This window comes from Poecilia reticulata, linkage group LG23 (assembly GCF_000633615.1).
Source record: "Poecilia reticulata strain Guanapo linkage group LG23, Guppy_female_1.0+MT, whole genome shotgun sequence".
Taxonomy (NCBI): domain Eukaryota; kingdom Metazoa; phylum Chordata; class Actinopteri; order Cyprinodontiformes; family Poeciliidae; genus Poecilia; species Poecilia reticulata.
Window position 1 is genome coordinate 8703159 of NC_024353.1, and position 27784 is coordinate 8730942.

General features: G+C 39.9%; 1 protein-coding gene across 2 annotated transcripts in view; it reads left to right on the forward strand.

Moving 5' to 3' along the window:
* The window catches only part of tbc1d22a (TBC1 domain family, member 22a), a 130094-nt gene that overhangs the window by 43374 nt on the left and 58936 nt on the right, over positions 1-27784 (forward strand). For both annotated transcript variants that reach the window (XM_008401153.2, XM_008401152.2), the window contains exon 10: positions 19599-19705. In XM_008401153.2, coding sequence (XP_008399375.1) covers positions 19599-19705 — 107 coding nt within the window. The remainder of the gene's footprint in view (positions 1-19598; positions 19706-27784) is intronic.

A 27784-nucleotide genomic window follows, 5' to 3' on the forward strand; every position in this document is an offset into this window, starting at 1 on the left:
AAGTCATTTTCTGGTTAACTCTCCTGATTCGACTCTTTGCGGTGCGTGACGCGTAGCGTGACACGTGTTGGCGAGTGTGTGTGTGTGTTTGCGCGTCCTTCTGTTCTCTCCGTGGCCCCCCTGCTGTTGATGTTTATATTACGCCACATTTAGGAAAATGAATGTTTTATTTTACTGTCACACTTAATTCCTTTAACGGTCCAAACGCACCACTTCAAAGCGCAGACAGACAGCATGCACTTGTGGTCAATGTAATCAGGGATGCGGATGTAATTTCTGTAATTCGGTTTGAACTACAAAAAAAAATTATAGACAATTAAGATATTTTTTTTGTGTGTTTTTGTCTTTCAATCAAAAGGCTGCTGTGGTATGAGCCTGTATGCAAACTGTGACTTTAATTTTTCATTTAATCATTAATTGCTGTTCCATATAAAGGTCCATACAATTAAAACATCCTAAGTCATTTAACTAAAATAAAATTAAGACTTTCTAAAGTAATTTAAAAGGGGGCTTTAAGCATAACAGTTACTCTTCAGTGACGTTTTTAAGTAGTAAATTAGTCAGTGGAATAAATGGCTGGACACCTTACACAAAAAGAGAGAAACTGACTCTCCTTTGGATCAGTTTCCTAAAATAAAAAACGTTTAAATCTTAAATGTTACATTCATTGCTTGTTTGAAATAATGTATTTCGAATTAAGCCTTTTCCGTTCTGCTCTCCTTTATTATTGAAACGTTCCCGTCGTCCCTCCTTGGCTCTTTTTTTCTCCTTTCTCCCCGTTTCACTTCTGCTTTTCTCTTTTCCTGCATTTGGTTTTCCCCTCCCCTCTTTGCCTTCCTTTGACTCTTGTCAGATCTTCAAAGCATCATCCCTCGCTCCTGTGAGCCATGTTACCTCCATGCGCTGATGAAGCTCGACTAACAAACGCAGCCAACAAACCTTCAAACGTGCCTGGCTGGCATCTTACATGATGGGTTGATGTGCTGCTCTGCTGTTATTTGGTGTTTCTGTCTTCTGACGGAGAGAGCGAACCAAAACACACAGGTTTTTTTTATTTTTTGCTTCTTTCGAGATGACTGTAATTCTGATCCTTTTGTGAAGAGGGTAGACGTTTCGACATGTGCTCTCTACTGCTGTTCACTTCCCAGGTGTTTGCTTTTATTTCACTTATTCACGTCTTCCAACGTTCTTGTCATTTCTCTACATACATGTATTTGTTCATATCTTCATTTTCTCCATACACAAGATTCAGGTTTTATTTTTTTGACAAAACTTTCAACTTGTATGTTTAAAATAATCAGGGGGGGAAAAAAGTGTCTTCAGTCAGAAGCTTTTTCAGTTGCTGCAAAACCGACTGCTACAGGAGAGCCTCACTGCCATCAACACTGACGTAAACTTGTTGAAGAAACGTGTATAAAATGAGTTATGACATTTGATCTCCCTCTGGGATTAATAAAACATTTTAGACTTTAATATACAATTTCATTATGCCTTTAAATTTATGAGGTGTGCTCTGTCTGAGGGGTAAAACATTGAACTTACAATCTGGACCAAACAAATCTATTTTAATATAGAAAAATATATATTTTATATATCTGTCTGTTCTTTGTTTTTTCTACGTTAAAAGAAGCATTTTAGTTGGTATAGTTCACTAAAAAAAGTCAGTTTTAATCAATGAAATACCACTAATAATCCCCAAACTCATTTTCTACTAAAAGTCTCTAATTTCTTGATACATTTAATATGATAAACGTACAAAACAAATAATGGTTTACAGTTGATGCTTGAGATTTCAATAAGATCCATTGTCACAATCAGTTTGCTGACATTTTGTCTGTAGCTGCTAAATGTCATTTTTATGGACATGTAGAAATGTATTTACATTTCCAATTGATGGTCTTTTAACTTCTTTAAGTTATTTTCCTCTTCATACAATGATACTTTACTTTTGCTTCAGACGCACACCAATTTAAATCTACATTTTAGGATGAGGAGTACATTTGCTTTGTGTCTGCAGTGCTTCCCTCGTGGTACCTGCTAACAAACAGAGATGCACTTAAGATTTCACTTTGAGATGGTAAAGAGAGTGGAAAAAGGGGCAGCAAAGTGAAACGGAGCAGACATGGCAGTGGTATTACAGCCAGGATTACAGCCAGCCTGAGAATGAGCCCAGATCAGCATGAGTTGTACATCACACACTCGGTGTGTGGGATGCACTCAGTCTTTCATGACTCTGAACACAAGGCTTCACCCGAGCTTGTCACTAAAGGTGCTTTTTGGCCAGATTTGAAGATCTTTCCCACTTCTTCACAAATTTTTATTTATTTTTTTTCCCACTGAGTCATACACCTGACCTGTCAAAGCAACAAGAAAACAGCGGCATGTTGAGAAACATGAAATGTCAGAGAAAAGCTCTTTGACAGTTTATGAGGAATAAGTTTTGGTGTTTTTGCGACTGGTAATTTAAAGTTTTCTCGCTTGCTGACAACGGGACTCTCCACAAAAGACGTTTAAACTACTCTGAATTTCTTTATTCAGCTTCCACAGAAATCGACTTTTTGTTTCATAATCCTTTAAAGTTGCCTTGGACTATAGAAGAACTAATGCAGTTTGCTGCAAAACTATGTATAGGTTACAGCAAACATGTGGAAAAGCCTTTTAGCTAACATGCAGAGTTCAGAGTTGTGGAATAATGTAAAAAAAATGTTTTTTTTAAGCTTTATGTCATGTTATGTTTTTCTCATTATTATTTCATTCATGTTTAAGAAATCCTTTAATGTCCCATGGCAACCATTCAGCTGTGCAAAACACCCTAGTGGACCTAGCTCCGCCTTTCAGATGAAGCTCCTCCTCCGATCTGCAGTTTCCAAGCTTCTGCCTCACAGAGCTCTCCTCACCCCACTCAGCTCCTTCAGACTAGCCAGCAGCAATTAGCAAGCACCCGGTGGAACTGCACATCTGCTGAGCTTATTGGTGGAGCTACTTGTCAGTGAAGCATTGGTGAAAATGTTGTTAAAGGGTTAACAGAGGAGCTAAACTTCCTGAAGTTTTTTAAAGATACAAAGTCACAATTTTAAGGCATTAAATTTTTATATATATATATATATATATATATACACACAGCATTTTTATAACAACTAAAGGCAACATAGTTTCTTGATTGTGCCATAAAATGGCACTATGTGCCTGGAAAATACATACCACTGCTCCTTTTAAATCAAAACGTGTAACAAGATTAAGGACTTGAGACTTCATTTAGCTCATCATAATTCATTTCTGGGCGCAAAAAGAATGATTGTTTAGTTTGAACAACTCTGATTGTTCTACGGCGCCTTTCCCTGTTCCCCTGCAAGCAATAAAACAAAGCGAGGGGCGCAGTCGGTGATTATTAGTAAAAGGTCACATAGATTTTCATCTTGCTGAGGAGAGATTGAGCTACAAACCGCCTTACCGCCGAGCCAAAATGTTCTTAGAAATTGAGATGGCAGCAGCTTGTTCATCCTCTCCACTTGTAGTCGACCACAGTTCCTCATTTAAGCTCTTCATCAAAAGCAAATAATCCATTAAAATGGCTGAATTGGATTAAAAGACGCCAGTAGAGCTGGTTAGTTTTTTTTTTTAACATCATGATGAAGAAAGTTTGTTTATTGGCCTGTTGGGAACAAATCACTTTTGTTGTTTTTACTCTCTTCTGTCTTTTTTAAACATTTCAAGTTGTTCTGCTGATAATCTATCCAGATTCGTCCCAAAACGCATCCAACTCAAAATGTCTGATTGGCAGATTAGCACTAAGAACAGTTAGTTTTTGAGCCCACTACAGAAGGGAAGCTCGCAACATTGTTAAACAACAAAATGATCTCCAGCGTCTTTTCTTTCATCTGTTCCGAGACATTAGCCAGCAAGAAAATGTATCTTATTAAGGCCAGGGTGGTGCCATGACAGTGGCAAGAGGTAGATCCAGTCCCCCTTTTAATTTGCTGAAGGTATTGATTGACCAGAGGATCGGTAATGTAATCTGCATGGCAGTATCTTAGTATGGATCTACTCCGAAGAGTGATGAGAACAAGCGAGCAGCTCGGGAGGAGAGACGGTGGCGAATGTGAAAACAGTGGAAGGAGAAGCAAGACTGGAGTAGAGACAAAGTAGGAGATAATGGCAGCAGCCGGAGTTCCTTAAGAGGAGGAAAGAGTCGGTGGGGGGCGGGGGGGTTTGGAGAATGACAGAGAGGGACGGAGCTCGAAGCAAGATTTTTACAGAAAGAGGGATTCAGATGGTGCTCCCATGCTGTCAGGAAACATCAGTGTTCTACCATCAGTGGAGAGAGAAACAGCTTGTGCTTCCATCACAATCTTCTGCGTTTAAGATGCTCGTGTCACAGCAGAGAAACAGAGAGAGGGAGAGAGAGCTACGGCTTTTCAGTTGCTGGGGTTTCATTAAGATTTCTGCAGTTAGCTCTGGGCCAAACGGAGATTAACGGTGGGCTTGGGACGATTAATAGCGATTAATCGATTGTTGAGTTGATCGTCAACTAACTTAGTAATTGATTAATGGTTATCTGGAGTATACAGAATCAAAAGAAGAACATTTGCTGAGGGGAAAATCCCCCCCAAAACTATACATTCTGCATTTAATAGAAAAAAGCCCAAATTTTTCTGTAAATATGTTTTACAGTTTTAGCTTCACCTGGTTGAGATTTATTAAAGGCACAAAAAAAAAATCTTAAAAACAGAATTAACTTATTAAATGCATTTCTAATATTGTTACAAAAAAAGACATAAGTGGTTAAATAAATAAAAAAAATCTGCACAACCTTTCATATTTATTTTTATTGGATTAATCAATCATCAGAATAATTGATTAATCGCTTACCAAAAATAATCGTCAGATGCAGCAAATTTGACATACTGCAAAATTTGGTCGCGCTATATTTCACCATTATTTTAAGAAGATAAAGGAAGGAGGGTTTTTGATTTCAAATCATCAAAGCAACGTTTAATATTAAGGCACTCGTCTAGTTTATGAATATCATGGAAAATTTGTGATTTCTTTTGAATGATATGTTTTAAAACTGGCTATCACTTCCTTTTGACTTGCCTTCTTCCTGTGGTGCTTTGCAAAAGCAGCCATCCTTGGTGAAAAGACGAGGTTATTTGGAGTGTTCACGATATATGTATATGTTTTTATTTGCTTTCTATTGCTACTGAATAAGACACTAACCTCTAAATGGCATTTGGGATTACCAAAGTAAGGGCTATGAAGAGACAGCAAGTCAAAAGCAGAAAATGTGTCGGGTAAGATGTCGAAGCAGCCTGACTCACCCAAATAATTAGAAATAATTCAGAGTTGTGATTGTTGGGGAACTGCAGGTAGTGCAGTGGTAGAAAGCAGCCTGATTTTGTGGGGCTTTCAATCCAGTGTTTTTTTTTTTTTTAATCGCTAGATGGAAGCTCTTTGTTTTAGTAACTCAAGAAGATACTTGAAGCTTTCAAAAAAAAAAAAAAGACAAACTGTTGCGTTCCTCCACAATATGTTCTTTATCGCTTACTTAAGCGTAGCAACCAGTGTCTGCCAAATGCATCTCTGAGATTTATGCAAGCGACGATTCAGTCAGCTTTATGTCGCAAGCATTTTGTTTTCCTTTGACAAAAAGAAGAAAAAAAAAAGTTAGTACCCTTTGCACAGCCACTAAATAGGTTTTGCAGTTTGCATAAAATTCATCTAAAACAGTTGGTTGAAATGTAAGAGATGCCAGAAATGTGATGGCAGAATATCCAGAATGTTCGAACATTATTGTGCATCACGCTGTTTGCGCCAACAGGCTGCAGCATTCGCCAGATTACCGAAATCAATCAGCGCTCTCCCTTTTGTTGGGGCTGCGCTTGGCATTATTGGCAGAAAATAGGTTGGTATAAATAATCTAAGTAAGACAAACAGACTGTTCATGTAGGGCATTCGTACAAGGAACATTATTATAGAGGACCACACGATGTGCGATCCTTCAGAACCGGGAGAGCTCAGCAGGAAATCTCTTTTAAATGGTAATATGTTGCTGATTACACAAATACACGTACACACTGAGCTGGTTCTTTTTTTGAGTTTTTGCGGCATTTGTTTGCGTGTGTGTGTGTATGTGTGGTGTTGCAGACAGACTGGCTCAGAAGGTGGAGCACCCAGGGACAAAAGCAAGGGAGATGGAAACATGCTGTCAGTCAGCTGTGATGAAATGCCTGCAGGGTTGTAACACCACACACAAACACAGGGCACGAACTCACGAGGCGAGCCGCCACGAATGCAAACATACAGGAGATGGACAGATGGCCGTGTCTTATGTACCGACGTCTGCCTTGTCTCTATGATTTGGTTGAAAGAAGACTTCTTTGGGGGTTTTTTTTGTCAGGTGGAATGATGTGCATTATAATGTTGACAATTGATTTTTACATGTGAAGTTGCAGGAACAGCTGATGTATGGAGTCTTGTGTCCTGCAACAAAAGCTTAGTTCAGCTTAGTTTGTTTGATTTAATGTTTGATGCTTTGAGGCATTGTTTAAAAAACAAATGATAATGATTGAAGTAAATATAAAAGCGATGGAGAAAGGGTTCATTTTGACTGAACAAATGTGCCTCGCTAATGGAGGTGGGCAATAAGGAGCAAAGGTTTTATCACAATGTTATCACAAAAGTGGCGTTCAAAACTATTTGCTTTTTTCTTTTAGGTAACTGTGAAGCTATGGCTGCATGACATAGCAATTATACTATAAACACAAATACTGCTCTTGAAAATCATTTGCAATACGATTCTTTAGCACTAAACTGCACACAGTCTCTGCATTTAAACTTATTTTCAATTGTATTGATATTTATTGATACCCTCATTGAACAAAGAGTGGAGAAAAATTGTGAAAATAACAATTACGACAATACGGACAGTTTTTTTCAACATTGTGAATTGAAATGTATCATGTCGATGATGAATCAAATCTCTGGTGATAGATATGATAAATGCCCACCCATGCTCGTCAAAGAGGTGATTAGAGGGGACCGATGTCTTAGCCTCTGTATGACTTATTTTAATAAAATAAAATAAAAACTTTAAGGTAATATTTGTAGTTTCCTGTTGTGATTCCAAGTAGATAAAGGGGAGTAAAAATCTGAAAAGTAACCCAGCTTTTTAAGTAAAACAATCATTTGTTGAGAAATATGGATATTTGTATAAAAAAGTACAGTCATCAGCATAACGGCAAACTTGATGCTCTGTTTGACCTTGCTGAACGCATTAATTGCGCGTGAAGTTTGATAACTTGATCAATTAGCGGCATGCTAACGGGACAGCCCTGAGGTATGCTTAGTGATGGAAGGGTTTTGATTTTCAAATTATAGTGTAAACTGAGGCAACAGAGCTAGCAATTAGTACTTAATTGACGAAATAACATTCAAACCAAAATCACATTGTTCGAACGTGGCAAAAAAAAACAAAATCTATTATCCAGAGGAAGAATGTACTCAGGTATGTTATCAGACGGTTTGTGCAGAATACTAAGAAGTCTGCTTTCATGAAATATGCATTCGAAGTAATTCCTTCCGATTCTCCATGCGGTGTTTCCACTTATTTCTGCCTCTTCCGTTTAATTCTCCCCCCTGCTTTATTTTGTGTCCATCTGTGCTTGATAGTCTATATATCAATAATTTTTCTCTAAATGGATTTTTGCCAGTTGGTGGTTTACTCAGATTGGCTTCTTTCCCCCCTCCCTACGGTCCGGCCTTTGTTGGTCAAGTCCTCTGTTCTGAATCTCCTTCTGATTAGCGTCTGTTATTAGCTCTAATGAGCTGCTTAGCGATTGCCTGCGCTCAGCTGCTGACATCCAGCAGGAACACTGTCCTTTCTGCTTTGTTCCCCCTCCGCTTTTGCTTTCTCTAATTCCTCCTACTTTAATCACTGGGCTAGATTATCGACGTGGTGTGGGCATTATTTTCCCAAAGACAGTAAGAAATTTGTTCTTCAATTTTTCTCTGACTGTGTCTCTCTTTGTCTCCTCCATTGGCTCGAAAAATGCCCCACTCCTCTGTTCGGTTTCAAACACAATCACCATGTTTCTGGGGTAAGTAATAGCATTCGACTGGCAGAAATTAAATCAACGCTGTGGTTGCGACCCTTTGTGTCTCCCTCCCTCCAGCTTTTTACTGGATAAACTTTTCACTCCCTCGAAATATGTTCCTTGGCATTTTGATGGCTGCCACTTTGCGTTTACTCTCTGCCTCTGTCACCTTAAAGAGGTAACTCGCAGCGTCTTATCTGTAAATTCGAACAGTGGTAGAAGTCATTATGAGACATGATAGAAATATTTCATTTCTATTTGTTTAGTTCAAAGAAGGTTGTTCTCATCTCCCTCGGAGAAATAGTTCTCCGCTCTGCGTCTGTCTTGGACATTACATTTCATGGATGAGTTGATTCTTTTTGAACTTTGCTTTTTTTCCCCTCCCCATCTATGAATAATATGATTCATAAATGAATGACAATAGAGTAAAATGAAATGCTTTTTTGTTATTTATTGCTTATTTTTTATGACTTATTTAGCTCCAATTGGCTTGAACAAATAGTTGAATATAACATAACTTTGCCTCATGATGAATTTTGAATGTTGGTACTTTTTTTGCCAAACATATTTCTTGCCAAAATTACTTTTGACAAGATATGACTTGGACCATCGTTTTAGGAAGGTGATGATGGGTAGAATGGGTAACACTTTATTTAGGGTTCGGGTTGGGAAATGCGTCACAAACAAATGTTTGAATCCTAAAGTAATTACCGTAATTTTTTTACTGTGAGCCGCTACTTTATTCGCACACTTTGAACACTGAGTCTAAGACGATGGTGGATTTTTATTAACGGGTTTTGAAAGGCTGGACTGTTGCGTGATGAAGAGGACCGCACAACGCCAACGGCAATTTACCTTGAGATGAAAGCGACATAGAGAAATGGATTTGTTTGAGCTTTTTGGAGAATTGGCAACAAAAAAAAAGTAAAATTAAGAAAAGGTTGAATTTCTCATCAGACTATACTGTTATAGATTTAGTATCTTGAGATTTTTTGTTTGTTTGTTTGACAATGTGGTGGCGTCAACGACACGTGATTGTCAAAGCTCAACAGTGGCTTAAAATCAATGGCCGTGCTTTCATCACCATCCGGTCTAATCTTAATATCTTAGTATTTCTAAAGATTCTCTCATCGCTCAAGATAAAAAGCAGCGAAGCCCCTAAATGATCCCGAGAAATAGTTCTGTCAAAAAATGATTTATCCTCTATGAATAATCGCAGAGGTTATTGAATATTTTTAGATTAACTTAATTACTTGACTATAAAAAGACATAAATTGAAGCGTCTCTGCAGCGAGAGGCCTCAGATCCCTTCATGTTTTTTTTTTTTTTGTCGTGTCAGGCGCGTGATCGCAGGGGAAAAAATAGTTTTATCATTCTGTCACCAGCGAGACGCGTTCCGCTTGACCTGATGCAATTGGAGGCAATTGAAACGCCCGTCTCACCTCGCCGCCTCCCGGTTGGTGTGTGTGGCGTTTTTTTTTTTTTTTTTAATTGCGTCAGCACCGTGTGCGCGGATTTGTACTCCTGTAGGAAAACATAATTACGTTTTAATGTTACGTTTTAATGTTTTTAACGCAGACATTCCTAAAGACAAACGGCGCTGCGTGTTCTCTCTTCATGTCTGCCACCTGTGTGTTAATGTGTCTGGAGGCACTAATAATGCCTCCTTACTACCGTTCCCCTAATGCTTTATCTCCTTAACTAAGCTCGCCGATTATATACACCAACAGTTTAACGCGCTGGTCTTCCGCTTGCGTCTCAGGACTCCCTCACTTTCTAAATCGGAAAGAATTTTGTACATTTTCAACTTTTTTTTCCCCCACCTTGAAAACGCAGGAAATTTCATCTGACACAGTCACCTGCGTATGTTTGCTCGTCACTGTGATGATGGAATTATGTCCAGGAGCTAAAATTAAAACTCAAATAAATGAGCTGTTGTCAGGCCGTTGGTTTACTAAACGTTTTTTTCTTTTTTTTTTTTCTTTTTTTTTTAAAGCTTTAATTAAATTTCAGTTGGCGATTGAAGTACCGGATCACAAAATCAGAGCAGCGGGTGACTCACTTCTTCACTGAGCACGTCTGGACTTCGGCCAGAGTCCCTATGCAGTTCACAGAGGATTTATAAGAAAAGAAAAGTGGCATAGAAACACTAAGAGGGGGAAAAAATATATAATTATTTGAATGCTCGGCTGTTCTGAACCTTGAAATTGTCGATACTCGGACTCTTATGGACTTATGTTTTCCACCGTATTTGAACCAGCAATACTATCTCAACAATTGATTAAAATAAAAAACAGAACAGTTTTGTCGTACTCTTCCAGAAATTTCCAATAATCAGCAAAAAACTGGTGCAAAATTTGAGGTTTCTTAGCATAGGGGGTCAAATTACAACCTCATCGCCTCCAGACTTGTAAAATCAAACCTCAGGAATGCTTTACCCTGGAGTTTTCTTTTTCCTTTTCAGCAACTAACAAGCACCGTCTTCCAGATTAATTACGATTTCATATACAAACGCCCAACAGCCCAAATATTCATATTATAAATGACAAGCTGAAGCCCCTTATTCCTCCATTTAGAAAACCCAGCGACTTAAGCGTTTCAGCATACTTGACTTTTACCCTCCTCCCTCTTGGTGAAAAATAGCTTTAGGATTGCTGTCATGTTTGCGAGCTCTTTCAGTGGTTATCAATTACAAGACCCACCAGGAACAAATCTGTTGCTCCAGCTATGATTTGTAATATCGATCGCTCTTTCTTCTTCCCGTGTTACCGCTCTGGAATTTGGCTGCTGTGAGGGAGAAAACACTTGTCTTAAAAAAAAAAAAAAAAGCAACAAAAAAAACGCCCCAGCAGTTTGTGTGACTCTCTGCCATCGCCATGGTTGCACAAAAAGTAGATTATGTCACTAGCTGTGCTCGTGTCGACTCGCTCTTTCGTAGTCGTCTGTGTTTTACAAATTAGCTTGCGATGGGAGACTTTGTACGACGTCAAAGGACGAAACATCGAGGCGCAGACTCGCTAGAAATTAGGGACGTCGAGTTTCTCATCTTACCTCGAGGCTCGCGGGTTCGTTTTGTGTCTGCTCACGGGCTGATACTGTATTAATAGCTGCGTTCCATTCGATTTCAAGGAGTTACGTTATCTAACAAACGGCTTCAGGACACGCGGGATGATTTATGGACACACTGCTTATAGAGTAGATAGGAGGGGATTGGAACATTGCTGGCATTATTATTATTTTATTTATTTTTTCCTTTTTTTAGCAGCCTGAAGTGCTTCTTATCATTGCTGAGGCTGAAGGTCGATGTTTTCATTCAACGCTGAAAGCATGGCTCTTAAGGGGACAAATTTTTTTCAAAGCTCTATCAAATAAAGACATTTGATGATTTTTTTTTTCTTTTTGTGTGTGCGTGTGTGTACGTGCCGTGTACTTGCAGTTTGAATGAAGTAGACTGCCTTCAGATGGCAGGTTAAAGGCTTTAGTTTTCCACAGCCACTGCGCTGGGCGATTATGTCACGTTAAACATCCCTTTTGTCTTTTCAAGCTCACTCTGGTGCATTCTAAATTTCCTACAGAGGACCAGTGAGGTGTGTGAGGCAGCTGTTCTTTTGGACTCCATTCCGCTTTCCCTGCTCTCACATTACCTACGCAGACATAAGCTTCTCTCTAAACTGCCTCTGACTGTTCATACAGCCTCAACCGAGACAGCTATGTCCAGTTCACATTAGACCTTTAATAATTGACAGCAAAGCTGAACTCAGCAGGGTTGATCCGGAGCGCTGCCTGTACAATTTGTGTCAGCTCTCACCTGTTCAGCCGGTTCATGCTAGCGGTGGACGATACGGACTTGGTTTTATCCGAGTATTTATTGTTTTCAGTGCTGTGATAACAGTAAAAGTGATTAACTATTTGCTACTACTTTTTTAAGCAACTGTATGGTTGTGACTGTGTGTCACAGCAATAATAGCCCCACAAACACAAATAATGCTCTTGAAAAGTTTTTCTGTTTGTAATGTGCTTCTGTAGAACACCGGTTACACAAAGAAGTGTGATTTGTATCACTAATCTGCTCACGGTAACTTTATTTTCTAATTTATTGTTATTTATAGATGCTTTTATTGAACAAACAGTGCATAAAATAGTAAAACTATCAATCCCGACAAAAAGGGCAGTTCTGTCGGGTTTTAAACAATTTTAGTTGGAATTTAATGTGACAACGATTCTAATCATAAAACAAAATTTATCACAATAAATGATGCATGATCCCTGGTTTATCCCTCCATTCCCTTCTTACTTCCATTTTTACATGTCTACTAAAGTATTTGTATAAACTAGAGATAGTTATAAGTGCTTTTTCTTCATAAAAAGAAATGTGATGTATGTAAGTGATGTATTACACTCTAAAAACTTTTTGTAGCATCTTGTTTCATTTTATTTCAGCCATTTAGCTCTTATGAAATACAAGAGTTTGACCCCTCATCAGTCAACATTCATTTAAAGTAACCTCTATTACAGCGGTATTCACCTGCAGATAGCAGAGAGATTCATACATTAAATCTTCTCTAAAAGTGTTTACAACTGCCTTTTTTCACATCAGACACCAAATATACCTTAATATGCATTAAAATCCACAATCTAATCTGTTTTGATATGACAGGAGATTAACATTCATGGTCTTCTCTATGTCCACTCTTGGACTACAGCCAATCACAGCCTAGGAAAACGAATGAAGCTCCTGGATTGGCTGCTTTGTAAGCAGCTACGATTGTAATTCTTAATCACTACAATCCAGTCCTTTCATGGTTCCTCAAAGTTTACCTCGTAATCCCAATGTCTGTACCTGCTTCTAAGAGCTAACCGAACCAAGACCCATTTCTCCAATTCTAGCCATGATTCATTGTATAGATGTTGTTGTTATTGTTGTTTTGCTATCCTATACGTAGCTAGACCAGCTGGAAAAAACTTCATGTTTGAAGGGAAATTAACACTAGATTGGTGTTGGACGTCTTCAGCCATTTGATTCTTTGCCGTCTCTAAATTGATTTTAAAACGTCATAAATCAACTGTTAGGGAGCTGCTTTTGTGCTCGGTATCTAAGAGGTGTGTGTAGCAGGTTGAGGTCAACCCTCTTGACTACTTTTGCCCTTTTAGGTTTCCCTTAAAGATTGCCGAAAGATGCCTATCGCCTTGTAACGTGTACAACACGATTGCCACAAGCGTTGACGGGACATGAATTTCAATCACGAATGAAGATTGCTCTGTCAAATGATCTGCTAGGGCAGGGGAAAGAAAACAATTATGTTTTCTCTCACCTCCAGGTGTCTATTTTCATATCTTTGCGCCTTGTGTCACACACTACTATAAATTGGTTCTCATCTCTCGTGATTTTTCTGAACGCGTGTACGCGTGTGTTCCCTCGCTGTGTCTGTGTCATCAGCTTTGCCATGTTGACTCTCTTCTTAATTATCCGACAGTATAAGTGCCACCTCTCTGGAAAATGTTCACTTCTCATTAACGAGGTAACGGTGTTATCAGGCTAATTGTGCCAGCGAGAGGAAATCACATTTTGTCGCCGCCGCCTGAACTCAAAGACGTTTGAAGTATTACAGATTTCCCCGGGAGCTAACGCGTGTCGTCGTCGTTTTTTTAATTATTATTATTATTTTTTTTCTTTTAAAGTGTCGTGCCCTCGGCTGTCAGTTAGGTGTCATTCTGCCAGATTGTGTCATGTTTGGATTTAGCACCTGAACCTGTAAGCCATTAGAATCATTAGATTTAACCAGAATCGGTGCCATAATTCAAACTGATGACTGCATTATTGCGCATTAGAGCTGATCGGCTACCATCTCTCCTCGGAAGTTGGCAGCTCAGGTTTGCTCCCGATTAATCTGAACCAACAGACGGTTGTCAGACCCGGGGTGTTTCTTTTATTTATTTTTTTATCTCCGGTTGTTGACTTTGCGTGCTGTCGAGCTGTCACATGCTCGCCACGCGCACTTTGTGATTACATCAGGCCAAACTAGCTCGTTCATCATCTTACATCACGTTACCTTGTGGCCCCTGTAGTTGTGAAAGGGGCAGATGGCAGCGCTTGGCACGGGTGTGTGTGCCGCGTGTATCCACGCACGTGTGTGTCTGTCTGTGGGTCTCAGGAGGTGCAACCCAGCTCTGCAAGCCAAGCTATGCCAAGTACTCACAGCTGGCTGTGACCAAGCAGTTGGTCCCTTTGGAAAAGTTGCCCCCTGCGCCAGGACAAACAGGAAATGAGCCCTGGGGCCCGGCAGGAAGCTGGCTCTGCGGCCAGTAGGAAGAGAGGTGAGGAAGAGAATGTGGAGAACAGCTTGGCAGGGCAGACTGGCAACAGAGGAGATGTCAAATGTCCGAGAGGTGGAGAGAACAAGAATGGAGAATTAGGGGTGGGGGGTCAGTAGGGAAAAAAGAGAGAAATAATGAAGATTTGAAGGATTGCACACCAATGTTTGAAGATATAAGTGGAATTATTAGCATCAATTATTACCATCAAGTAGTTTTTAAAAGTTTTTAAATACAGAAGTTTTTGCAGTAGCAAAAGTTAACTTTTGAAAAATTCAGGCCATAAGTGCACTTATTTAGTTGTGAGAAAAGTTAAAAAAAGTCAGGAAATGGCAACAAGAAAAAAAAACTTTCCTAAAACCTTCAAGGAAGGGTTGATGTAAGATTCTGACACAATAATAACCTCAATTCAGAGCAGTTGTTTATTGTAGTTATTTTGGTACATTTGTTTGATCAGACTGTGCAAATGGTTCTAAAATAACTTGACCTTAGTGAGTGATGCCCAGCTCTTACTTGGGTCCAGTTCAAACCTTGTAATAACATGCTTCTTGGCTTAGTTAGGTCTCAGTTGATCAGAGATCTTCATATCCAGGCCTCAAGATCTCTGCTTCAACACATCAAGATCAAATAATGTAGTCAGTAGCAGGGCTCTGGAGAACTTGAGTGCATAATGAGGAGGTGAATTAGTCTTTTTTCCTCAGGTGTGGTGAATCAGGGACGCAACTAAAAGTCGCAAGACTCAGATCCTCAAGAATTGGATTTGAAGATCCCAGAAGTGGACTTTCCCCACAAGGATTGTTCACGCCTGGCATTAAAAGCCATCCTGATTTATCAGATCTCTGTTACCTGCTTTATAGGCAATTCAACACATAACCACAGTACAGGGTGACTACAACATCCAAAAAACGTATTTCAGGTAGCTGTTTTCATTTGAAATAATCCAACCACAGTACTGAGATTTCTTTTTCAAACCAATGCAAACTCAAGTGTCAGATCTTCTCAAAAAAAAAAAAAAAAAAAAGTCTGAATGCTACAGCACTTTAGCTGGCATCTCATTAAATGGACTTTAAACCACAGGAAGGGTACAATGTTTATTTTCTTTATGGTTTAAAAGCTGTAGCTTTTTAAATACTTAGTACCCAACTCGTGCCTCTTCTACAGCCAGAGCAATAATTAAAGTTTAAAACAATTGGAACTCTGACAAGCGAAGCTGGATCAGAGTCAAAGTTTATGGACCGTGCACAATGGGGAATGTGGAAGGGAAGTAAAAGGAAAAAGTAGCCCAAATCCCAAAGAGTGGCGTCTTCCGGTAACCACATTTCCATAACAACCGTCTCACTTTAAGGCTTTTCTAAGCGTTTCAATCCCCAGTTTTCATTGCGAGCAGTGAACGCTTCTTGGCTCGACTCAGAAGTCTGCTGCCTGTGCCAAACAAGTTCTTATCCTCTCTACCAAGATGAACGCTGGTGTCTGCTCTCTCAAGACGTCGCGCTCTGCCCTGGAGGGTCGGCAGTGCATTATTTGGCCGGGGGATAATTAAGGAAGCCACATCTCGCACGCAACTCAAGCTGCCGAGACTCCCGTCCTCGTGACGTGAAGCTCATTCGGGCTTGAACTGCCAAAAAATAAATAATAAAAAACTCCCTCCCGGCTCATTTGTTAAGCATTCCCTGAGAGATGGCATCCCAGACATGTATTGTCAGCTGCAAGGGCAGACCACCAGAAATAATCACCAAGAGAATGTCTTGTTGGAGTTTCTGCTGGGGGCCAGGGTCCCTTGAAATTAATTAGTTTCTTCTTTTGATGGAAGGTCAGCAGTTGGTTGTTATCAGGGTTTCCTGTGTTGTCTGGAATTGGGGTGGAATGAGATTTCACGATTTTACAGGCCTGGTTAAGCAGGACAAAGAGAACATGGAAAAATTCAAGATTTCATTCCTTTCCCCAGTATCTAAAGTGTACTGTACTTTTGTACTCTTTTCTTCCTTTACTTTTATCTTTTTTGTGCTTTCTTCGATATTGTAATCTTCCATTGTTGTCATACCTTATTTCTTTACTTGTGTTCTTTCTTTTCCTGTCTTTCTTTCCTCTTGTGGCTCTTTCTGTTTTTTACGCTTTTACTTTCTCCCTTGTTCACTCCTCAAATCCTTTCTACCATTTTTCCTTGTGACCTTTCTTTTCATGTTATTCCTCCCATTTCTTCCTTGTTTCGCACCTACATACTCTCTTTTTTCTTTCTTTTTTTACAAATTGCCTTTCTTTCCTGCGTCAGTCCACTTTCCTTCCTTTGTTCTTGTTTTCACACATTCCAGATTCAGTTTAAAGAAGTCTCTTTTCTTGATGAAAACTGTAGGAACCCTTGTGTTGCAGAGCGTCAAAGTTCACTAAATGCTACTTTATTTCCTTTTAGTTTTTTTTTTATTTGTGATAACAGCCTTCTGCTAGTGTGAAAATTACCCATGGTTTCACCATAAAGTAGTGTTCAAAGAGAGCTATCAAGCATTGAAAATGACTCAACACCCCAGTTTTGAAGCAATGATCCATTTTCATCTGGATGCTGCCGCCGGGTTCATCCAGTTCCCTCCACAGTCACAGGGGGCAGTGTTGCCCTGTGATCCAACCCCGGCTGTCCGGAGCTCAGCCGCTCTCGTTTCCGCCGCCTCTCTTCCTCTAAAGTCCTTCCTCTTGTGTGTCCTTGTTATTGTGATGAGCTGCGCCTAATTCCAGAGCAACCACCGGACACTTGGAAGCCGTCCCTTCTAATCTGCTCCCGAGTCAAGGCCCGGGTTTGGGAATCTGCCCGACAGCGAGGCCGTAGGCGCGACAAAGACTGATTTGAGACTCGGGGACTCTCAGGGTCTCCCAAAACGCCGGAGCAGTGGCTCTCTCTCACCGCCCTGTTAATCAGCAATGACACCACTCGAATTGCCAGTCAGTCTGTTCGCAATTAATCTTTTCAACTGCGGATTTAATGCCGTCAATGGAGCTCGGGGTGTTGCTGCGTACCACAGAGAGTTCCATATTAATGTAGCGTCATTGTCTTTTGGATCATTAAAGAGGGGCTTTTAAATTGAGGATTGAGCCCAGATTGGTCAGATGGAGGCTTTTTGTTTCTGTGCTGTTTGGACAGCTACTTCGGCTCCAGGTTTAGATCTCATTGATTGTCTTTGACTTTTTTTTTTTCAGGCTTAGTTTTCATTCACACCTTTTACTTTTTATTTAGATCTCATTTTGAAAGTCAGGTTGTTTTGAGATTAAACCTCTGCAAAAAAAAAGAAGCAAAAAACAGCAGTGTCTTCAAAAAGCATTGTCACCTGCTGACGAATCACATCTTCTAGCTTTTACTTCCTTCAATTCCTGCGAACAACGCTGACATCTAATCACAATGCAGCCTCTGACCACATCCGTATGCTGTATTAAAGATCAGCGTGATAGGTGAGCAAAATTAGATTTTTTTTTTTTTTCTGCATCTGGTTTTTCTGATCCTTACCACTTTGATGGAATGAAAAGGGAAATGAGTAGAAGCAGAAACTGGCCTCTGTGCACATTTTGTCTTCTTGTACCCATTTCTGCATGAATCACATCGCAGTTGTAATATTTAATGCAGTTTATGAGACAGGTCGTGGTTCATGTTTACAGTGGAGGGCAAAGGGCTTATGGTGCTCAATTTTTTTAGATGTAAAATTCTTCTTGCCTGACACTACTGACGCATCGAGGACTCTGCAGCATCTGCAGAGCTCCTTACGTGGGAGAAAGTCTCAACAGCTAGTTCTGGATCCTCTGGTCGTTATGGAACAGAGGAAAAATTAAGCTAGTGTTGAAAGAAAACGATAGGAAGTCCTGTTTCAAAGTAAATATCGGTTGTTCATATCAGTTTATCAGACCAGTACAGACATGTAAAAAAAAGACTATCATCATCAGATACCGATGATGGTATCGCTATATCGTTCATCCCCAGTGGGATTACATTCTGCCACAACCAGCCCTGTGTGCCAAGACTTTTTTTATGTTTTCTTCCAAACAAAACAATCAAATACCATGTATCATTTTCTTCCACCTCATATATATTCGCTATTTTGTGTTGGTCAATCGCATAAAATCCCACCGAATTACATTAAAGCAAGTGATTGAAAGGGGAAAAAGTTCACGCACGCACGCACGCACGCACGCACGCACGCACGCACTCCTAAGAGGTTGGAGCTATTGGTTTGTAGCTTTGGCGCTCTGCCAGCTTTTCGACCCTCCATTCGTCTGTCTGATTGAGCATGCTCATTACAACCGTGACAGCGTACCACAAGGGTTGCCAAGGATACCAGGCAGAGCTGCCAGGTCTTCCAATTGTACTCAAGTGTCCGTTGGAAAATACATAAGCTCACCTAACTACAAAACAGCCCCCCATTTTTTTTATTATTATAATTTTTTTGCCTATACTGTACAACCACACACACAAAAATAACACATGAAGCACTTTGCTTCCCCCCATACCCTCTCCAGTTCCTCCCCTCTCCGGATCACTGTTAATCAGTCTCGTCCCATCTTCTCTCCACTGGCTGTCAGTGGCTTGTCAGAAGCCCGTCAGAGCCCCTGCAGTCCGTCACACACTGCTGCCGTTAATGACATCTGATGACACCCGTCGTCGAAGTCACCCACCAGAGATGACTCGGCTTCCTCGCCGCCTTCAAATGCTTTTCTTTTGTTCCGTCGACGGCGGCGGGGTTTGAAACCCGGCTTCGTGTCGCCGTTAGACTCACAGCTCTACCCGACTGGACCCTGAGATCCAAATGAAACATTAAAGTGCGAAGTTATAACTGTGGGATCATAAGTAGCAGATGTGGGGGAAGGGAGGAAATTATGAAAGCTGTGAATAATGAACAAAACTTGGAACATCTCCATTGTGAAATGTTAAGTACATTCCCTCACTCGAAAGGGAAACGTACACCTTATCCTGACATTTTCTAAATGTTCACATAAGCAACCGGAAAAGGTTGAACTTTTGCTTTTAACAGCTAGCTACAGCTCAGCTTTTCTCCGAAACTGTTAGCGGAATGCACTTTGCTTTGTGCCTTTTCTGTCTTTTACTGCCTTTCTATTCACTTTCCTGTTTTGCTGGCTTTTCTTTGTTAAAGCCCGTCTGTTTTGCTCCTTGCAGAGCTCCATCCTCACCTTCTGTTGCTGCTCTCATTTTCTCTTCTCCAGAGGAGGAAGTGGAAAACTTTGACGTGTCCAGTCTCCAGGAAGAGGCTCTGAGGAACATTGAGGCTGACAGCTTCTGGTGCATGAGCAAACTGCTGGACGGCATCCAGGTAAAAAGCGTGTGTGTGCGCGCGTGTGTGTGTGATTAAACGATGAAAGCAGTATATGTACATAAAAAAATCCCTTATGTTTGACTTGACTTTGAAGCTCAGAATTGAAATGTGTTCACACTTCCAAATTCAGAAATGTCTGCTCATTCTTCTCCTTTAGATTTCCAATTAATTTGTGCCTGGGCTTTGACTGGGCCATTCTAAACCATTCCATTGCAGCTCTGGTTGTATGTTTAGAGGCACTGACCTTCTTTTATGTAGTTTCTTTGTAACAATTGAGTTATTTTTCATGTGTTTGCTGTAGAAAAGCATCTCCACAGCATGATTTTGCCACCACTATGCTTCTTAGTCCTGTCCTACAGTAATATGCAGTTTTCTGCCGTTACATTGCTTTTGGCAAATCACAAATACTAATTTTTCAACAATAGTTTCCTTCTTTCCACCACCAGTTTGCATTTACTTCCTCCTCTTGTATTAATAATAACAGTGCTCCATGAGATATTCAAAGCTTGGGTTAATGATCGGCAACCTTTCCAACCCTAAGAGCCATTTTTGCCCTTGGTTCAGAAATTTGTTAAGATTCTCTAAAGCTACATGAATGAAAATATCTTTTTTCAATATCAGTTAGAAGGAAATTTTTGATTTTTGAATTAACCAATTTTCTTTAGGCTTTAGGTCAGTCAAGCTTATTTGTATAACACATTTCACCAACAAGTGAGTTCACAGTGCTTTACATCATAAAAACATGATACAGTAACCAGTTATGAAACAGGCAAAAAGCATTACGTTTTGTCAAATGCCATAATCAAAATAATCAAGCAAATATACATTAAATATGTTGGTCTAAGCTCCAGTTTTTAGTAATCAAAGGCAACTTTAAGCAGGAAAACTTAAACTCAGTGTTTCAGCAGTTTTGCAGTTGTCTGGAAGTTTCTTTTAAATCAGTGGGAGCTTAAAACCTGAATGCTGCTTCAATATCAAACTTTGACATAAAGTGAACCAATACGTTTTCTTCAATAGAATATTTGACAAAAAAAAGCACATAAGTTTGCAATCGGATGACAAAAAAATTCCTAAAAAAAAATCCTTTTACTGTTGGTGTCATTCTTGGTGGAAATGTTATACATAAACTGCGCTGAAGCAGCTAGGGCCTCCATGTTTTTAGTCGCCATAATTTTTAAAAAACATTTTTGGCCACAGTGGAAAATTTAATGGGTAACAATGGATTTTATTTAGGAGGATTGGACTTAAAGTGGCCGAATAATTTTTTCTTCTACAATTTTCAGATTATTTGCGAAAACATTTAATGCTTTCATTATGTGCTGCTACTTGCAAAATGTCATAAATTTAAGTAGCACGAATATCTTGCACTGAATCATATCAAAGCTCATCGGAAGAAAACAAAAGAAGCTTGCAAACAGTTTGGTATCTGGCGTAGTGACCATCTGAGATGCAGTTTTAGCAAATCCTTAAACCAACATGTTTTTCTTCACTGATTTTTGTGTCCATGTGAAAGTCGCTTGTTTGCAGCAACATAACGCAGTCTAGACTGGTAGAAACCCACACGGACCTCTATGTGTACACGCTGCACACGCCGTGTGTGTTTCGGAAACGCGCTTGGCTCGGATTCACCGAAAGTGGTCCGGAGCGTCTCAAAAGCCTTTGATTGCAAACTTGATTTGGTTTCGTGTTTTCTTCCTGAAGCTTTTTGGCCACCAGCTCCTCTCCATGGACTCCGGCTCTCAGCGGTCACGGTCCAGCCATCTGTCAATTCCAAACGGGGCCCGCCTGAGCCGATGGTGGAGTCGGCTGCACCGCTGCTACTTAGCACCCTCCGTTCTGGCTTTGGCTTTCTCTCCCTCTCCTTAATATCGTTTCGGATTTGTGAATTTTACTAACGGTGTTGGGAAGTGCCGACGTTTTAGCAGAGCTTCCATAAATCAGAGGTTAAGAACTCTGCCTTTCTTGATCGTTTCTCTTTGTTTGTGTCGCCGTAATGGATGCATTGTATTTGCGCGACTGAAAAATTTTTGCCCCAGCCCTGCGCTAAAGGTAATTAATAGTCCAGACCTTGTGTTCTGCATAAAATGTGAGCATCCTTAAATAACCGTTAACCAGTTGCTAGGCTATTCATTCAGGAAATTAATAGACACTGTGCCTTGTTGCCCCCTGAGAGAGCAAGACGCAGCAAAAGGAGAGCTGGAGTGGAAGGAAGAGAGGAGGAGGATACAGTGTGTGCTTCCGCATGCGTGTGGCGGCAGCGCGTCCCCGCGCTTGTGTCTGTGTGTGACCTTGGCTCCGGACTAATTATGTGCAATGCACCAGGGAGGCCCCGTGTTTCCCCCCTAATGCTTTCTAAACAATCTGACCGAGGGTTGGTGCCTGAGCTCTGTAATTAGTTGGTGATCCTTGCTCCGACCTCGACTGCAGCCCCTCCCACATCCACTGTATGCTGTTGCAGTAAACTGAGGGGGCGAGGGCGGCCGGGTCGGTGCCTTGATAGAAAGCAGAGGGGATACATGGTCGGAAAATGTTTTTTACAAATTGAAAATCTGAAATGTGTGGTGTGCATTTGTATTCGAACCCCTTTTTTGTGACGTCCATAAATGAAATGAGTAAATTGTTGTGTGCTGGATAATCTTCAGAAGTTTGTTGCAGAATATTTGTGAACAAACGATAATGCAGGGACCAAGAAACACAGCAGTGTTGGGTCAGACCTTTAATTTTTCTTTTACTTTTTTTCACTATTCAATAATTAGCTTATTAGTTTAGCATAAATGCTGCCTCATACCTTCTGGTTTTAGTTACCTAAATGAGCACAGTGAATAACATTTCAATTTTATCCTCACTCATATTTCATAATAATGATTGAAAAACAGGTTAGATTTGTTTTTGATAAAACATTACAATTAAAAAATTTATGATTTAATTTTTGTGGTTTTGTTTTTGCTATATATTTTTTTTAGGCTCATCAGAGTAAAACAAGGCTTCATTCAAGCACACACCACACTTTTCAGATATGTTAAAATGTTTGAAAACCACAAATCCATCTGCTTCCAATGCGCTGCTGTTTGTCACCTCAAATCCCAACAAAGCACAGTTCAATTTATGGTTGCCCAGTAACAAAACGTTGCGGGGGGAAAAAAAAAACAACTTAAAAATAGTGTGTGCTTTTCAAGGCAGGTAAATGTTCATTACTAAAAACGAATTTACTTGCAGGACAAAGCTGGTTAAAACGTCTCCACACCAGCCGCAGTGTGCGAGTAGCTCGACTTGCTAGCCTTTAGTTTTTTCCTCCTTTCTTCATTACAGTAAATTATCCATTAGCGCTGGCTTTAGTGCCTCGCTGCTAAGCTTCTCTTTTACCTAAAAGGGAGCATTTTGGCTGTCAATTCACTTAAGCAGCCTCTTTAATGAGCTGCCGCTTTAATTGGCAGCATCGACCCCCTCTGCCTCCCCTCGCCCTCCAACACACACACACACACACACACACACACACACACACACACACACACACACACACACACACCATTTCCTCTCAAGAGCATGCTGGACTGAAAGATTCAAGCAGTTCTGTTTTCTGTGTTGACAAATTAGACTAACTGGACGCTTTGTAAAGAGATAAACATGCCGGCTTTCATAGAGATGCAAAACGGTTCTCAATGAGAGGTTATTGATGAGTTTATCTTGGATCTTCCACACACACGCCACCTAGTGGACAGTGGGAGAGGGTTTCATGTGTAAGATGAACGTTTTTCTGATACTGCGGGACTTTTCTCCTTTAAACGGACAAGCGAAGGGAGCGCATCAGCACAAAAATGGCGCACAGACCATTTGCAACATTACAGTAAAGAATTGCTCTACAGTCTCAGCCCTTTGACTACAAACATTCAAACGGAGCGTTGTTTATTGATGTCATCCGGTCATGTGACCCGTTAAAGTGCTTTTAAGGAAGGCGGGAGCAGTCATAAGCCGCCCTTCAGATGCTGCAGTGAAAAGTGAAGATGAGTTTGCTTTGATTAATGCGTTTGCCTGTTTTAGATTAATCTTTAAGATGACCCTCACACTGGCCCGGGCTTTTCTTCAGCCAATTAGCCTGGTAGCGTGGACGCCGCCTCCGGCTAACTTTGCTAATTTAACTTGTCAAAGTGGTTCTGCGTAAATTGTTTAATCAAATTTCAAAGAAGCTGCCAAAAGTGTGTGTTGTTGATTAAAATCTGTTTTTGTTAATCAGAGATTAAAATTTTTTTATGTATTTGCAAAAAGGAAAAAAAAACAAAAAAGAACGTGCTCCTCATATCACATTTTTTGACTAATCCACTTAATGCGTTCTTTTCACACGCAGCCAATGAGCTTTTTTCCCTCTCTCGGACCGGAAAACGAAGTCAAAAACTTGTGAGAAGTCCATTTTTCCTCCTGCTTTAACCCCAAGGGGATCTCTGTTTTTAAAAGCCAGCAAAACCTGTCTTTTATGCTAATTCTGCAGATGTGCCCTTTACGACGGGGGCTCTTGAATGTATTTTCTGCAGTCCTGGACCCTAACTTTGAGAAATGTAATCTCGCCCTGGGATCTAAAGTTATTATATTTCAACAGTAATCCTGACAAATGGAAGTGGAACCTTAAAAATGTCTTTTTTTTTTCTTGTCACAGCCCCAGCGGTTTGGGGATACTACTTTTCACTATGCTGCTATTGCTCTGAAAATACAAGGAAACTTTACCTAACGGGCCGTAATTTGGGAATGGTATACATTTTATGTTCCCTCTCTCAAGTCCGTAAAGTAGAATAACATATAAAAGTTTATTAGAGAGAAGAGAGAAATTAGCAATTGCTTTATGCAGGCACTTGTTCTTTTTGTGTGTGTTTTTTTTTTTTTAACCGATAACCTTGAGAATGACATCCACAGCAACTACTCGTGCTACAGGGAAATTGAGCCTCTTTATCATCCTGTTACCTCTTACAGCTTTTTCAAATTCAAGCCCTGCCACAGATTCTAAATTGAATTTATGTACACACTTTAACTGGAACTTTATGAACACATGGAAATTAGGGATGCACCAATGAATCCACCCCGATTCTCCTTAATTTTCGGTAATTAGCAAATCCTGTCTCAAATGGGTTAAAATTACGTCCAGTTGGAAGAAACATGTTGAAGAGAACTTTTAATCGTAGTTTTCCCGGGTTCTGAATAATTTTGGCTGTTTGAGTTGATCTGCAACCAAAGACTACATCATGAATTAAATACAGCTGCAAACATCCTGATTCTGTGGTGAACATCGACATTAAAACCTGTAGAAGTTGTGGAAAGTAATACCATCCATTGCTCTCTGGTGAAGCCGGTTACCATGGAGACTTTAGATGCAGACAAGTAGACATATATATAGCTGAACAAGATATCATTCTTAAGCAAGTCCCTCACCTGATCTCTCTTCTTCTCCTGATTATGAAAATAGATGTTACTTCATCAATATCCTCCAGATGAAAGAAACACGATTTAAAGTCGTCCTAAAAATTCCTTCATATGAAATGAAACATTTGATTGGCACCATTGGGTCTGTTCTACCTAAATTAAATTGCAATTTTTTTCTTTTTTCTTTTTAAGATTTGCCTCAAGAAAAACCATAGAGTTTAAGGAAAAAAATTGATGATCAAGTTTTTCCTTCCTTTCCAGAAATGTTCTAAAGTCCATGCATGATAGGACCCTGATCTCCCATCTCTCACTTACTTGCTTCAGTTAACTTTGATTGACAGTCTGTAGTCATGCTAAATGCATTCAATGCATGCAAAATACAAAAATCTGACATTATGCTTAGCACAACATTTATCACTTTCGTTTCGGACCGCAAGCCACTCGGAGTATGCTCACTCATTGTCAAGGCGACCATCTGTTCCTGGGGTGGCGGTTAGAGACGGGGCTTCCCTGGAGTGAAACAGGGGTCTGAGGGACAACATCTAGCAGACGGTAGCCGGACCAAACCAGACGCCACGTCTTGTTCTTGTTTTCCCAAGGGTCCCACAGCATCACTTTGGTCTGTCACTCATCCACCCCTCCCAAACACTAACCTACACAGACAGACAAACCAGCCGATCAGCCGTCTGATGTGTGCGTTTGCCTCTGTTTGTGTACGTTTGTCTTCTTTACCTTTGTAGGTTGAATGACGAGCAAATATTTAATTGGACCCCTTAGATTTTCTTCTGATAAAAATTTGGCTCACAGTTTTACCTTCTTCACCCCCTTCATCTTTCACAATCCGCAACATGTTTGCTCACCTGCTAAACTAGAGGTCATCCGAGATGGAAGTGGCAACAGCTGCTTGAAGGATGTGATGAGAATCAAGTGAGGCTAAAAAAAAACAAACAAAAAAAAAAACCCGCTAGGTTCCCTCTTATGTTTAAAAAGTCTTGCTCAGGCTTCTCCTGCTTTAATAATGCAAAGGACGTAGGCGACAGGTCATGCATTTTGATTCGGTTAAGGTACCAAGTTACTGTCTATTCTCAGCAGTGAAGCAGTGACCTGATTTCTTTTTTAAATATCCAATATATTAGAAGCACAGTTTGCATAATTAGAGAGTCCTAGTTTGTCCTGCTAGGCTGAGCAAATTTTCTTGGTCATGCACTTTATATTGGGCTGCCTTAGCTAGTACTACTTTCTGATAATTGAAAAGCATAGCTGTAATAGTTGGATAACAGAAGATGTCCATCTGTGTACTGAAAGTGTTCTTTGAAAACCGAGGAATCTCTAGCACTTTTAATTTTGTTTCATTAACAGTTGAAAGTTGTACCATTGTCACCTTTAAAACTGGTCATGGTTTTATTTTTGCCTAGCAGTATTGAGCAGGATCAAGTCAAGAAACGCACAAATATAACAATCTCCAAGGTGGTATGGCTAGCTTAAATTACTAAGCTAACGCTAACCCTATGTGGTTGCTGGTGATACGTTAGCATTGTAACCTTTACGTTGTAATGGTTTTATATCTTTATCAAGGACAATTAAGCACCTTCAAGCCAAGTAATACAGATGTATTTCAATCTCCAAGGTTGCATGGCTAGCTTAAATTGCTAAGCTAATGCTTAACCCTGTCTGCTTGCTGTTGGCACTTCAGTTTTGTGTAAGCTGAGCATCCAAAGTAACACTCAAAGCAGTATTCTTTTTTTACTGCTTTGACTTCAGACCAATGAGTAATCTTGTTGGTCTGCCAATGAAGACGTCAATAATAAAAATAAAAAAAACTTAAACTAGCTACAGGAAAGTCCATTTCAGTTTGTTCTAGCCTCTTCAGATAATTACATACACCTCTAAAAATGGTTATAACTTACTATTTTATTTGTTCTAACACCAGATACACCTTAATGTGCATTAATATACACAGTGGAAACCGTCTTAGCGCTACTGCAGGCACTAATATCTACAGTCTTAGCACAGCCAATCAATGTTAAGGAAAAACTATGGCGCTCTTGGATTGGCTGCTCTGCAAACGCAAGCCAATAGCATATGAAGTAGTTCAGTACCTAGGTATTCTTAGCTTCCCAAGCTGAGTTTTCTTTTGAATATTTTAAATATTCCCTACAAATCCCACAACAGGTTTTCCATAAATAATGTGGCATTATGTTGCACAGAAACATCTGCAAATAATAAACTACTGTGATGTATTTTTTCTGGCTGATATTACCATTAAAATTAGCCATTGATTGATGTATTTTGGAGTACACAACCTTACTTGTGTAAAATTGACATTTCTATTGTTTTTAAAGAAAAAGTGTTTTGTGTTTTTGGCATTGTTACCGTTTGTTTTAGCTGACCAAAGCAGCTAAAACTGCTTCCATCAGTTGCTGGGGTAATTCAAGCTATTTTTAAATTTTTGCATAATTTCCCGCAGTTTGGATATTGACAAATTTAGGTGAGTTTTAAAGTAGCCATTTCTGGACTTTACTTTGGAGTGACTGAGGAAAGAATCTGTTTCATGTCTATTATAATACCAGAGAAGAAATAAAGATTTTACTAAGGTCAAAATGTTTAGCATGCGCTACATCTCTGCATGTGTAATTAACTTCATCTTTGTCTATGCATTCAAACCTGCTC